This window comes from Gnatocerus cornutus, unplaced genomic scaffold (assembly GCF_029298725.1).
Source record: "Gnatocerus cornutus isolate USDA-ARS CGAHR unplaced genomic scaffold, icGnaCorn1.1 ctg00000023.1, whole genome shotgun sequence".
NCBI lineage: Eukaryota > Metazoa > Arthropoda > Insecta > Coleoptera > Tenebrionidae > Gnatocerus > Gnatocerus cornutus.
In genome coordinates, this window is record NW_028275375.1 from 5,891,748 (window position 1) to 5,907,081 (window position 15,334).

A 15,334-nucleotide genomic window follows, 5' to 3' on the forward strand; every position below is an offset into this window, starting at 1 on the left:
TAGAATCTCGATTAGTTGATCGTGCAATTCGGCCAAGGCCCATCTCGCTGCCATTATAAATATTTATTTAGCTACAAGTGTGGGCATATTATCGAGAATTTGCGGTCGGGCGCATAATCGCGTCGGTAGCTTATAATAGCTGCGGCGGCACCTCAGTTTCAATTACTGATTCCGGCGACGGCAGTCCGGAACTGAAAGGGGGGCTTCCATTAACTAAGCCTTTCTCCTGAGACCGAGAGTCATCTATCACCCCAGGTCTTGGCTACAAGCATGCAAAGTGCACATTAGCACCGACTAGACGAACATAAGGAGCGATTTGTGACCGAGATACCACTTCTCAAAGAAACACCACTACCAACTTTGCCATTGCTACCACGTTAAGTCACTTTGGGAGAAAATTGCAATTCATCATGGGGGAAAAGTGGGGTTTCAAATGTTTGGCGGCTGTTATAATGCTTGCACTAATGAAAACGAGATTTTAAGTTGTAATGACGGGGCTATGGGCTCTTTGTTTGCCACACGAGGGCTCTATGGAAAGTTTTTGATGGTGTTTCATCCCTAAATTTTTTATTCCTAAATAATTTCAACTTCCAGTAAGTAATCAAATTTAGTTCGCATTTGAAGATCCACCTTTTCCTCATAACAAAATGGAGAATGTGATTAAAACCCAACAAATAATTCTTTCTATTGGCCGGAATTGTTCTTATCAAAGTAGTTTTTACAACAAAAAACGCACCCAAGCAACCTACTCGTTCGTAACTAATCTTTCATTGGCTAGATGTTTACAACTGTTGTATTTCTAAGCTAATTAAGGCGTGTCTAAATAAAGGTCAATTCATTGGATGATGTTGATCATTTATAAAATACGCACGAAACAAAAGAAGTTGAACTCTGAATTAAAAGAAAAATTCGCAGATTTTGATTCACCTAAAAAGTGAAAATTTCTCAAATCGGCCGTTTCTACTCAATAATTTTGAAATTTGGCACATTTAATAATTGCGTATCAATTAGCAACTTCCCCAAATTTCAATGCTGTGGAGTTAAAATTACCAAAGTTACCAACCTTAAAAAAAAATCGCAGATTTTGATTCACGGAAAAAGTTAAAATTTCTAAAATCGGCCGCTTTGGTTCGATAATTTTGAAATTTGGACCAATTAGTGACTAAATGCGAATTAGTAACCTCCCTAAATTTCATTGCTGTGGTGTTCAAATGACCAGAGTTACAACCTTAAAAAGGTAAATTGGCAGATTTTGATTAATCCAAAACGTAAAAATTGCTAAAATCGGTCGTTTCGGCCCGATAGGGCTCGAAAATTTTGCAATTTGACACATTTAGTAGCTAGGTATGAATTAGCAACTTCCAAATTCCCAAATTTCCCCAAATTTCATTGCTGTGGCGTCTAAATTACCAGAGTTACCACCCCAAAAAGAAAAATTTTCAAGTTTTGGATCATCTAAAAAATCAAAATTTCTAAAATCGGCCACTTTGGCTTGATGACTTTGAAATTTGGTACATTTAGTAGCTAGGTATAAGTTAGTAACCTCCCTAAATTTCATTGCTGTGGCCTTACAATTACCAGTGTTACAACCCAAAAAAAAAAAATTCGCAAATTTTGAATTATCCAAAAATTTCTAAAATCAGTCGTTTCGGCTCAATAATTTTACAATTTGGTTAGTTACTGAGTATAAGTTAGTAACTTCCTCAAATTTTAGTGCTGTAGTGTTTAAATTACCAGAGTTGCAACTCCAAAAAATAAAAAATTTGCAAATTTTGATCCATTCAAAAAGTTAAAATTTCTAAAATCGACCCTTTTGTCTTAATAATTTTGAAATTTGCCACATTTAGTAACTGAGTATAAATTAATAACCTCCCCAAATTTCTTTGCGGTGGCATTAAAATTACCAGAATTACAACACCAAAAAATAAATTGCAAATTTTGATCCATTCAAAAAGTTAAAATTTCTAAAATCGGCCCTTTTGGTTCAATAATTTTGACATTTAGCACATTTAATAACCAAATATATATTAGTAACCTCTCCAAATATTAATTGCTGTGGCATTAAAATTATCAGAGTTACAACCCCAAAAAACAAAAAAATTCGCGAATTTCTAAAATCGGCTTTTTTGGCTCAATAATTTTGAAATTTGCCACATTTAGTAACAGAGTATAAACTAATAACCCCCTTAAGTTTCATTGCTGTGGGATTAAAATTACCAGAATTACAACTCCAAAAAATAATAAATTCCCAAATTTTGATTCATTGAAAAAGTTAAAATTTCTAAAATCGGCCCTTTTGGCCCTATAATTTTGAAATTTGCCACTTTTAGTAACTGAGTATAAATTAATAACCTCCCCAAATTTCTTTGCGGTGGCATTAAAATTACCAGAATTACAACTCCAAAAAATTAAAAATTTGCAAATTTTGATCCATTCAAAAGTTAAAATTTCTAAAATCGGCCCTTTTGTTTCAATAATTTTGAAATTTAGCACATTTAATAACCAAATAGATATTAGTAACCTCTCCAAATATTAATTGCTGTGGCATTAAAATTACCAGAGTTACAACCCCAAAAAACGAAAAATTCGCGAATTTTGATCCATTTAAAAAGTTAAAATTTTTAAAATCGGCTCTTTTGGCTCAATAATTTTGAAATTTGCCACATTTAGTAACTGATTATAAATTAATAACCCCCTGAAGTTTCATTGCTGTGGGATTAAAATTACCAGAATTACAACTACAAAAAATAAAAAAAACGCAAATTTTGGTTCATTCAAAAAAGTTAAAATTTCTAAAATTGGCCCTTTTGGCTCAATAATTTTGAAATTAGGCCTATTTAATAACCAAACATAAATTAGTAACTTCCCGAAATTTCATTGCTGTGGCATTAAAATTACTAGAGTTACTACCTCAAAAAAAAAAAATTGCAAATTTTGATCCATTCAAAAAAATTACAACAAAAAAAAAACAAAAGAAGTTAAACTCTAGATTTGTTAAGTAACTTTTTCATCAAATTTTGTTTATTGGATGAAAAAGTGTGCCCAATTACTAAATTTCAGATCAGGACTCAGAGATATTTGTGATATTCACTTTTGTTATTTTTCAGTTTTGCTCAACAACTTTCAATATCATAAGACTCTTTAAAACATAATTGGAAAGGTAATTGAATACACTTCTCAAATACCTATAGAAGTCGCCAGAAAAATCAGTTTTTGCCAAGATATTTGGGAAAAACTGAAAAAAATAAAAATAAATTCAAGAAACCAAATTACGTAGTTTTTGTAACAAATTTTCAGGAACATCTCTAAATCAGAGCCGGACTTCAGATTTGAAATCAGGTGCAACAAATTATGACTAATTATAATTTTAATAATTGAACACAACATGTAAATTTATAATAATGCAGATTAGCATTAATACCGCGCAAATTTAATATTATTTAGTTAAAACATTACATCAATATTAGCATAGTAAAAATAAGTTAATTTAACATATTTATGCACAACTCTGCACTTGTTGCGTTCAATTAAAATCCCGCGGAACTTCCACAACTAATACTAACCTCGATATTCTTGAAATTGATGTTAGTTCTGATAGTTCTCTGATGGAGCGGTTGGACCGGACGGGCGTTGTTGCCCAAGGGGGCTTTGGGCGCTTCTTTCGAACCCTGCATCAGCTTCCTGAGTTGGTACAACTGCAAAAAACGACAAAAACAAAGTTGAATCGAACTGGTGCGGATTAAAACGAAATCTTTCTCAATCAGCAAATGAATTGAAACTGAATAGTGGACAAGTTCGGCGTTGTCAGCTCGAGGAGTTTTCTGCGGCGAAACTGTAATTGCATGATCGGAACGGGATATTTACATTAGTTTCGAGTCGAATTAAAAATAATTAAAAGACACTCTGGAAAGTTTGTGATTAGAAAATTTCAAGCACTTCTTGCTCAGATTGGGAACTCTCAAAAGTTAATTTAAAGTGTTAATTAAACGCATGACGTTGGGAGCAACCGGTGACGGCGTCGGTGCAGTTTGCTTAAATTTTTTTCCTGATTAAATGGACGAAATTAATGACCTCATTCATCAATTCTCGGTGGAGCTGAGTCGCGAGAACGAGTCCCTAGCGTGTTGTCAATGACCATCGAAACCCCCCATGCAGCAGTTTGAGAAGTAGCGCCGAAAAAAATAAAAATAATTCGTCGCGATTGTCGGCAAGAATTTAATGGAATTTACGAGGGTAAAAATCCGGCGCGTCGCGACGCCACCCCAAAGAGTAGAGGCGGCTGGTGTAGGTTGTCCTTCAGAGCGTGAGTGCCTGCCAACTCTGTCTTTCAAGCTCCTCTACTCATAACATTTATGTGACGTTTACATCTTGCAGCAATATATAAATGACACTGCGTAAATTTGTAATGCTTTCGAGGGGTCGTGCTCTCAAAACATCCCCAAAATCGCGTAATACAATGCAAATAGAAATCCTCGTGTGTGTGTGTGTGTGTTTGCATTTAGTTATATCATTTTTCCGTTGTATCGGCGGCGCGAGGATATCGATTCGTTTAAAACGAATTGAATTAATAGCTTTGTTTGTGTGCAGTTCGTGGCATAACAATTCGGAGGTAATAAATCAAAAAACAAGTGCTGTGCTCCCCCTTGTATGTTTTCTACCACCGATTTCTTACCTCGTGTTTGGTAATATAAATGGGCTTATTAAGGATGATCCAAACAGTAGTTTCCCAACAGCCCGGATGAGTCGTCGAGCCTTCATATGTCATGAAGTGCTCTGTGTCTGGCAGCATATTTTTCAGGGATATATGTTTTATTGGTGTGGAAGCTCCTGAAATCGAACAAAAACCCATCAGAACACAAGTTTCACATTAAACGTCAACGACTACCAAATGGTGGATGCGCCGGGGAAAAACATACCAACTTCATTAAACTAAAACTGTTTTTATTTTACATTCCAGCAATTTCATTACACTTATTTTAAGTGCAGTTTTCAAATTTGGCACTAAAATTACTAGAGTTACAACCCCAAAAAGAAAAATTCGCAGATTTTGATTCATCTAAAAAATATTTTTTTTTAAAATCGGCCTTTCTAGTTCGATAATTTTGAAATTTAGCACATCTAGTAACAACGTCTCAGTTAGTAACCTCCCCAAATTTCATTGCAATGGCGTTAAAATTACCAAAGTTACAACCCCAAAAAAGAAAAATTCGCAGATTTTGATTCGTCTAACTCAAAATTTCTAAGATTGGCTATTTTACCTCGATAACATTAAAATTTGCCAGATTTAGTAACTGAGTATTATTTAGCAACCTAACCAATTTATTGGTGTGGCGTTAAAATTACCAGAGTTACGACTCCAAAAAAGAAAAGTTTGCAGATTTTGATTCATCTAAAAAACAAAAATTTCTAAAATCGACCCTTTTGGCTCGATAAAATTGAATTTTGGCACAGTTAGTAAATTAACACAAGTTAGTAACCTTCCCTAATTTCACTAATGTGGCGTTAAAATTACCAGAGTTACAAACCCTAAAAGAAAAATTCGCAGATTTTGATTCATACAAAAAAATAATAATATGTATTTCTACTCGTACAATCGGCAATTTTGGCACGATAATTTTAAAATTTGGCTTATATCGTAACCAAGTATAAAGTATTCCAAATTTCATTGCCGTGGCGTTAAAATTACTATAGTTACAAGCCTTAATAAAAAATTCGCAGATTTTTAATTCATCGAAAAATTTAAATTTGCTAAATCGGCCGTTTCTGTTTAATAATTTTGAAATTAGTAACAAGTATAAATTAGTAACTTTTCAAATTTCATTGCTGTGGCGTTAAAATTACCAGAGTTACCAACCCTAAAAAAAATTCGCAAATTTTGAATTATCCAAAAGTTAAAATTTCTAAAATCGGCAATTTTTGTTCAATAATTTTAAAACTTGGCATATTTAGTAACCAAGTATAAATTAGTAACCTCCTCAAATTTGATTGCTGTGGCGTTAAAATTACTAGAATTACAAGCTTTAAAGAAATTCGCAGATTTTTAATTGATCCAAAAATTTAAAATTGCTAAAATTGGCCGTTTCTGTTTAATAATTTTGAAATTTTGAACAATTAGTAACTAAGTATAAATTAATAACCTCTCGCAATTAAAAAAATCACGGATTTTAGTTCATTCAAAAAGTGAAAATTTCTAAAATTGGTCGTTTTTGTCCGATAATTTTAAAATTTGGCACATTTAGTAACCAATTACTAATTAGTAATTTTCCCAAATTTCATTGCTGCAGCGTTAAAATTACCAAAGTTACTAGCCCTAAAAAAAATTTGCAGATTTTGGATAATTCAAAATGTAAAAAATGTCTAAAATCGGCCGTTTCTGCCCGATAATTTTGAACTTTGACACATTTAATCACTGAGTATGAATTAGTAACTTTCTCAAATTTCATTGCTGCGACGTTAAAATTATCACAGTTACCAACCTTAAAAAAAAAAATCGCTAATTTTGATTCACCCAAAAAGTTAAAATTTCTAAAATCCGTTATTTCGGCTCGATAATTTTGAAATTTGGAACAATTTGTTACCAAGCATAAATTAGTAACCTCAAATTTTATTAATGTGGAGTTAAAATTACTAGTTACAAACCCTAAAAGAAAAATTCGCAAATTTTGAATTATCCAAAAATTTCTAAAATCGTCCATTTCTGTTCAATAATTTTAAAACCTGGCACATTTAGTAATCAAGTATAAATTTGTAACTCTCCCAAATTTTATTGCTGTAGCAACAAAATTATCAGAGTTACAAGCCCAAACCGAAAAATTCGCAAATTTTGAATTATCCAAAAAGTTAAAATTTCTAAAATCGGCCATTTTATCTTGATAATTTTGAAGTTTGGCACATTTAGTAACTAAGTGTAATTTAGTAACCTCCCAAAATTTCATTGTCGTGGCGTTAAAATTACCAGAGTTACGAACCCTAAAATATAAATTTTGCAGATTTTGATTCATCCAAAAAGTTAAAATTTCTAAAATTGACCGATTTGGCCCAATAATTTTGATATTAAGCACACTTAGTAATAAAGTGTAAATTAGTAACCTCCCCAAATTTTATTGCTGTGGCGTTAAAATTACCAGACTTCCAAGCCCTTGAAAAAAATGTCGCAGATTTTCACGCCACGCCAGGAAGAATAAATTTCCTAAAACGCTAATTAACGCAATTTTGAATAAAACTGCCGCCACGTAGGTGTGTGTGATCGATACATTATTCATCGCGACGTGGGAATAATGAATGTCTTTGATCAAAAGCCCCCAAAAAAACAAAAACTAAATCCGGCGATTCCCGGAATAATTTAATAAAGTTGGCGGTTCATTTAAATGAAAGCATTCGTTTTGTGATGATCCCAAAAAACCTCACTTCCCATGAAGAAACAATTTACTTAAAATAATTGATGAACAAATAGTCCGCCTTCTCGAATATTTACATATAATTAAATCTCGAGAATTCGCAGCTGTGCAAAGTTGTAGTACAATATTCCCGAAAATAAATTGATATTAACATTTGATTAGACGTGGTAATTAACGATATGTGCGCTCGCGTTCATCGAACGTCTCAGACTTGGTTAAAAATAGATACAGGGGCGGCTCCAGCGATGAAAAATGTTCCCACATACATGCACTCTCTTTTACAAATCGTCGTTCGCCGTACAGAAATGAATAATAAGTGAGGCGAAGCACGAACAGATTTCTTATAAACTCCCGCAACGACTTTAATTCACTAAACAAAAACTGAAACGAGAAATATGTGCTCGGGACGCTAGTTAAAGTTATGAACTGGCAGGACCCAGCTGAAACTGACTGACATAATTGCTGCCACTTTTTCTCTTTTACCTTCATGTTGGCCCTAAGAATTTTAAATGAGGCGAGCACGCAAATTATTATTTACTTTATATTTAGAGAGCGCTTTTTTCACCCGGGGAAAGAGGTAAAAATTTCATTTGCTTCAATACAAAGCGCCGCGACCAGACACAAAGAAACGCTTTTTTACGCGAGGCCGTGACTTATAACGCGGATTACTCACGTCGTCTTTCTAGCGTGATAATAAATTTCCTATTAACTAATTTTTTTCGCTCATAATCTCTCTCGAAACTCGATGTTTTGGTGCGCATGGTTAAATATTTGTGGTCTGTGTTTCAGTGGTATAAATGTTCATTCTTGATAAACAAAACGCCAGGTTATATTCATGTTTATATTTATGTTTCTAATTAAATTTTACTTTACCGCATTCAACTTTAGGCGGATGTGTTTGTATGGTTTGGAATATTTATTAGGAAAATATTCTTTTTGCCGGAACGTTGAAACGAGCAGGTGGTAATTATATTTACGTTGAGCAAGAAAAGAAAATGCACCTGAAAAATCCTCAATTTCATCACTTTATGTGATTAAAATCGCTTATATTTTCTGAGTATCTGAACTAATAATGTTTTCTGTATTAAAATTACGTTTAAGTTCTGCTGAATATGTATTTCTGTAAAATAGTGTGCCTGCACGTTGTCGATAATTTTAAAATTTGGACCAATTAGAAATTAGGACCAAATTAGTAACCTTCCCAAATTACATTGCCGTAGCGTTAAAAGTACCAGAGTTACAGACACTAAAAGAAAAATTCGCAAATTTTGAATTATCCAAAAGTTAAAATTTCTAAAATCGGCAATTTTTGTTCAATCATTTTAAAACTTAGCACATTTAGTTACCAAGTATAAATTAGTAAAATCCTCAAACTTTATTGCGGTGGCATTAAAATTACTAGAATTACAAGCTTAAAAGAAAAATTTGCAGATTTTAATTCATCCAAAAATTTAAAATTGCTAAAATTGGCCGTTTCTGTTTAATAATTTTGAAATTTAGAACAATTAGTAATTAAGTATAAATTAATAACCTCTCCAAATTTTATTATTGTGGTGTTACAATTACCCGAGTTACTAGCCTTTAAAAAAAATCACGGATTTTAGTTCATTCAAAAAATAAAAATTTCTAAAATTGGTCGTTTTTGTCCGATAATTTAAAAATTTGGCAGATTTAGTAACCAATTACAAATTAGTAATTTTCCCAAATTTCATTGCTGTAGCGTTAAAATTACCAAAGTTACTAGCCCTAAAAAAAATTGCAGTTTTTGGATAATTCAAAATTTACAAAATGTAAAAAATTTCTAAAATCGGCCGTTTCTGCCCGATAATTTTGAAATTTAACACATTTAATCACTGAGTATGAATTAGTAACCTTCTCAAATTTCATTGCTGCGACGTTAAAATTATCATTTACCAACTTTAAAAGAGAAATTCGCTGATTTTGATTCATCCAAAAAGTTAAAATTAGCAAAATTGACTGTTTTGACTTAATAACTTTGCAATTTAGACCAATTAGTAAATAAGACCAAATTAGTAACCTCCCCAAATTTCTTTGCTGTGACGTTAAAATTACCAGAACTACAAGCCTCAAAATAAAAATTTGCAAATTCTGATCCATGCAAAAAGTTAAAATTTCTAAAATCGGCCGTTTCTGCTCAATAATTTTGAAATTTGACACACTTAGTAACTAGATATAAATTAGTAACCTCCACAAATTTCATTGCAGTGGCATTAAAATTACCAGAGTTACAAGCTCTAGAAGAAAAATTCGTAGATTTTGATCAATGCAAAAAGTTAAAATTTCTAAAATCGGCCGTTTTGGCTCGATAATTTTGCAATTTAGACCAATTAGTAAATAAGACCCAAACTTCTTTGCTGTGGCGTTTAAATTACCAGAGTTACAAACACTAAAAGAAAAATTCGCAGATTTTGTTTCATCCAAAAAGTTAAAATTAGCAAAATTGGCCGTTTTGACTTAATAACTTTTAAATTTAAACCAATTAGTAAATAAGACCAAGTTAGTAACCTCCCCAAAGTTATTTGCTGTGGCGTTAAAATTACCAGAGCTACAAGCCTCAAAATAAAAATTCGCAAATTCTGATCCATGCAAAAAGTTAAAATTTCTAAAATCGGCCGTTTCTGCTCAATAATTTTGAAATTTGACACATTTAGTAACTAGATATAAATTAGTAACATCCCCAAATTTCATTGCAGTGGCATTAAAATTACCAGAGTTACAAGCTCTAGAAGAAAAATTCGTAGATTTTGATCAATGCAAAAAGTTAAAATTTCTAAACTCGGCCGTTTTGGCTCGATAACTTTGCAATTTAGACCAACTAGTAAATAAGACCCAAACTTCTTTGCTGTGGCGTTTAAATTACCAGAGTTACAAACACTAAAAGAAAAATTCGCAGATTTTGTTTCATCCAAAAAGTTAAAATTAGCAGAATTGACCGTTTTGACTTTCAGCAAACATAATCGCTGGTCATTTATTAATAACCCTCCTAGGAAATACTGGTTCAACTTTGAAATTTAAACCAATTAGTAAATAAGACCAAATTAGTAACCTCCCCAAATTTCTTTGCTGTGACGTTAAAATTACCAGAACTACAAGCTTCAAAATAAAAATTCGCAAATTCTGATCCATGCAAAAAGTGAAAATTTCTAAAATCGGCCGTTTCTGCTCAATAATTTTGAAATTTGACACACTTAGTAACTAGATATAAATTAGTAACCTTCCTAAATTTCATTACAGTGGCGTTAAAATTAGCAGAGTTACAAGCCGTAAAAGAAGGGAAGAGACTTTGATTCATCCAAGAAATCCTAAAATTCTTCACATCTTTGGTTTTTAGTTTCTGTGATTAAAATCGCTTATATTCTCCGAGCATCTGAAGTAATAATGTTTTCTGTATTAAAATTGCATTTAAGTCCCGAACATGTATTTCAGTAAAATAGTGTTGGCTGCACGTTTTCGATGCTTCGGCACGTAGATCTGAAACAATTCAGTTGCACTTAACCACTTGTGGGAAGTTAAATTTCCGACACGTGAACAAAATACCCACACAAACGTACACTAGTAAAATTGAACGTCAAAATTCAACGTCACTCACAGATAAAAGATCAGTTTTCAACAATCAAAACCTCTCGAAAATTTGTACCTTTCCTTGTCCCAATTCATTAGATTCCCAATAACCGCAAAACGAGTGCCCGCGTTAATCCGAACGAGGTACAATTTCAATGCGGCGGATGCAGCGCGTTGCACTTCATAGATTTCCAAATGGACTGCATTCCCATGACGCTGCAGTAACATTCCCATTACGTGGAAAAGTGACCGTACGTGTTATGATTCCCTCTTTGTTTATTATCCGCTTTTTTCCCACGAAGGATGCGTGTTCGCACGTTACGTACGTAATTTTGTTAATTGCACGCGTTGATTGTCGCCCTTTGTGAAGATAGAGGTCCCTCGGGAGCCGTCGTTAGCGAAAACTGGGAGCAGGTAAACGAAATGGAAATGCCTAATTTTCACCTCTTACAGCCCACTCGGTTCATAGTTTTCAATGAGGCTGCTTCATTACGCGAAAGTGATTAATGCGTTCTTATTTTCACGAATTTTTTCATTAATCATGCAAAAAGGAATGCAATGTTTTGCCTTCATAATTAATGTAATCATTTTTCTATTGTTTGAAGCGACGTCAAGGGCGGGATTCGGCGAGGCTATGTTTGTCATCATTGTTCCATGAAATGAAATTAGTTTGCAAAAACGCGCCGTTAAATAATGTTATAAACATTCCTAACTTGACATAAATAACGCTAATACACGCGAAATTATGATAAATTGAATTCAAACACGATATCGGTGCCACAGAAATATCTCAATTCATTTATAGAATCACGTAATTACACGCATTTTACGTTTTCTTTAAAATTATTACCAAGGCACAGAGGAACCACAATAATACATCATTCTCGCAAAAATCACTAAAACCGCAATCCGTCAAATCAAGAATGACATTTAAATTTGACAGATGACAAATTTATGACAGTTACCTTGGAGGCTTGGGCTATCATATAGCAACATTTCGCCTTAAAAATATTTTTTTTAAGAAAGAATTTTGTCATTTAATCGGGATTAATCAGTTTAATTTAATTCACCAGTAAAAGATTACCAAATCGCAAAACACAACAAAACACAATAAACAATACATCCTAAACGTGACACTGACGTTTCTAATGTCAAAAGTTAAATTTCAAAGTTCTAAATTCGTCTAGAATTTTACTTTGTGCAAGAAAAAAGAGAGAAATTAATAATTTCTACATTGAGAGGTTAGAGGCGTTTATTAAGTGTACGAATTTACAAAATTTTAAATCACGAATTGCGGATTTTAAAATTTTTCATTTTGACTAGGAAAAACTAAAAATTTTAAATTTTGTTCCGGGACACTAGTGTTTTTAAAAATAATTAGATCAATAAATCATAAGTAAAATTTAATAAACTTGTAAATTTTATAATGAAGTCGCCTAAAATATCGTGTGCCAGGCAAAAAGTGCAAGGCTCGGCCAAAAAAAAGAGCACTTTTCGGCCCTGGACACAAATTACTATTTTTAGTTTAAAATTTTGTTTCGTTTACTTTTTTTAAGTTTCCACTGTTCCAGAACAAATTTCGTCCAAAATTGAAATGAATTAATCCGGCGCCTCCACCACTTTTACTTGTTATTTCATGTAAGATTAGACTTTTGCTTATTTAATTTTTGTCACTGTTGACCTAACTCTTGGTGCTTGACGTCAAACGCATGTAACCCGAAGTCGTTTGAATTGCACCTGAAATAGATCGTTTTATAAAGCCTCTCAACTGAAATTACAATCGAATAATTTCATAACGATCGCGCCGTGTTTGAACAATAATCAATCAGTCCCAAGTGTGCAGATAACGCAAATAAGTATAAATAACAATTGGAGCGGTTGCGTCAGTTTAAGCGTATTTGTTCAAGTGGTCCAAAGGGATATACGACCAACTTGTCATTGTCACGTTGGAACGGACACCCCCACTTTTCAGTATCAAAATCGTTTCACACTGTCACATGCGACTAATACATAAACAAGCCTCTAATGTTCAGAGTGCTAACGCGTTTGGTTTAACACCGAACGGTTCGCAACTTTCGAATACAACTTTTTGACACACGCTTCTGTTCCCAGATGGACTTTTAAAGCTGCGAAATTTTACTTCGGCCTTGAAATTGTGTTTAGTAGCACTGCGGGCATAAATCATCGCAAATCAAACGTCACGTAATTTCCGGTCGCGTAATCTTCACTTTAATTTCGCTTTGGGAAAAATGATGGAATGCAGATGAGCTTGCAAACAATTCCATTTGATATTTTTGGGGCGAATATTTTTTTGATATAAATAAAACATCGTTCCGGTGATAAATAAATCAAGAGTCGCGCTGAAACAGACTTAAATAAATTGACTCATAGTAGGTAAATTACGAAGGATCCTTGGTGGATGTGCTGAAAAAACCTCATTGAATATTTAGATATGCGGAGTGAATATACAAAAAAAAATCTTCTCTTTTAATATTTATCTCTTGAGCGATTTACAAAGTCAGTGACTTTAATGAACATGTTTTATGTCTGCATTTCCATAATGTTTACGCTTTGATACGTAAAACAAGTTCTCATTATAAGGAAAACGCGATTCTACTAAAACTAAATACAAGATTAGATATTTGCAACTCAAATGAATCTATTCAATTATTCCCTTGTAACAAAACACCCTAAATTAAGAAGCAATCACAAAAACATGCACCTGCGTCGTGTAATAATTGCACAAAGGCACGGAACAAAAGCATTACCACCTCGATAACCTCTGATAGCCCACCGCCATATTTCACCCAAAGGAAACGGCTTTCATCAGGTCTTATAGCGTAGCCGGCACGTCTAGTACTCAAGAACTACACAACTGTTAACATCGATTTACTTGAGCATTATTTTTCGAGCTGATATCGCTTTAGATAATAGCGACTTGTAATTTACGATAAAGAACGGAATTACAGGCATTGATATCGTAAACCATTGCGGTTACTGCCGGTGTCAAATGTCTTTCGAATACAAAGAAAATTTTATGCTGGAAGTCAAGTGCGAAGCGATGGTTTATGTTAAATTTTACATAAAACTCTGAAATCTGTCGTAAGACTGCGTTATTCGCCGTTTTTGCGGTTTAGCCGGCGAAAAATCTAAAGAGTAAAGCGGCGATTTTGGATAAATAGAGAAACACGAGGAGGTTTTTTTGCAAGAGTGTAAAATCTAATTTTCTCTGGGATTGTAACGTACGTTCAAATACATGTCTTGGAGGAGTTGACTTTGGTAAAAGTAAACCGTTTGTGACTGTAAAATTCAAATTTCCCGCCAACGCATGCCAACAATTTCAAATTAAAATTAAAAAATTGATTTTTTTTTAAAACTTTAAATTTCACAGTTTTGACGCTAATGCTGTTAAATTTGGTGGAGTTGAAACTCAAGACACGTTCATTGAGTGTAGGAAATTACAAAATTTTAGCTAACAAATTGCGAATTTTAGAAATTTTTATTTTGATTTGGAAAAACTAAAATTTCAAATTTTTTAAAAAATCAGTTAGCTTTGGTAAAAGTAAACCCTTTGTGACAGTGTAAAATATAAATTTCTCGCCAACGCCTGAGAACCACCAATTTATTCAATTTCCAATTAATTTGACTCTTCTAAAGTCCGCAAATTTAAGGTTAGTTGTCAAATTTTCAACAAGTTGTCACTACATCTGTCAATATACACTTTAAAAATGAAAACAGTTGCAAGTTTCCGACGCCGCCCCAGCCCACAGGATTTTACTTGAACGCACAATACTTTAATTCGTTTATTTTTATTTTAGGTTACCTTGTCAAACGTCTACCAAATTTGACAGCTTTAGCGTCAAAACTGTCAAATTACAAATTAAAAAAAAAGACTTTTAAGTTCTTCCTGGTCGAAATAAAAAACTCCAAAATTTCTAATTTAGAATATAAAATCTTGTAATTTTGTACATTTAATAAACGCCTCTTTTGTCAAACGTCTACCAAATTTGACAGCATTAGCATCAAAATTGTCAAGTTTACAGATTAAAAAAAATTAAATTTAAGTTCTTCTTGATTGAAAGAAAAAATTCCAAAATTTCTAATTTGAGATCTAAAATATTGTGATTTCGTACATTTAATAAACGCCTCTTTTGTCAAACGTTTACCAAATTTGACAGCATTATCGTCAAAATTGTCAAATTTACAAATTTTTTGAAAAATTGAAAATTTCAGTTTTTCCTAGTTGAAATAAAAATTTCTAAAATTCGCAATTTGTGATCTAAAATTTTATAATTTTGTTCAGTCAATAAACGCCTCTTAAGCTTCAAGTCTACCAAATTTGACAGTATTAGCGT

At 32.9% G+C, this 15,334-nt stretch overlaps 1 protein-coding gene across 1 annotated transcript in view; it reads right to left on the minus strand.

Annotated features, from left to right (window-relative positions):
• Positions 1–15,334, minus strand: part of LOC148166631 (carbonic anhydrase-related protein 10-like) — a 131,998-nt gene that overhangs the window by 5,221 nt on the left and 111,443 nt on the right. Inside the window, exons 7-8 of the mRNA XM_088049022.1 lie at positions 4,673–4,827; positions 3,564–3,695 (exon numbers count right to left, since the gene is read on the minus strand). Coding sequence (XP_087905148.1) covers positions 3,564–3,695; positions 4,673–4,827 — 287 coding nt within the window. The remainder of the gene's footprint in view (positions 1–3,563; positions 3,696–4,672; positions 4,828–15,334) is intronic.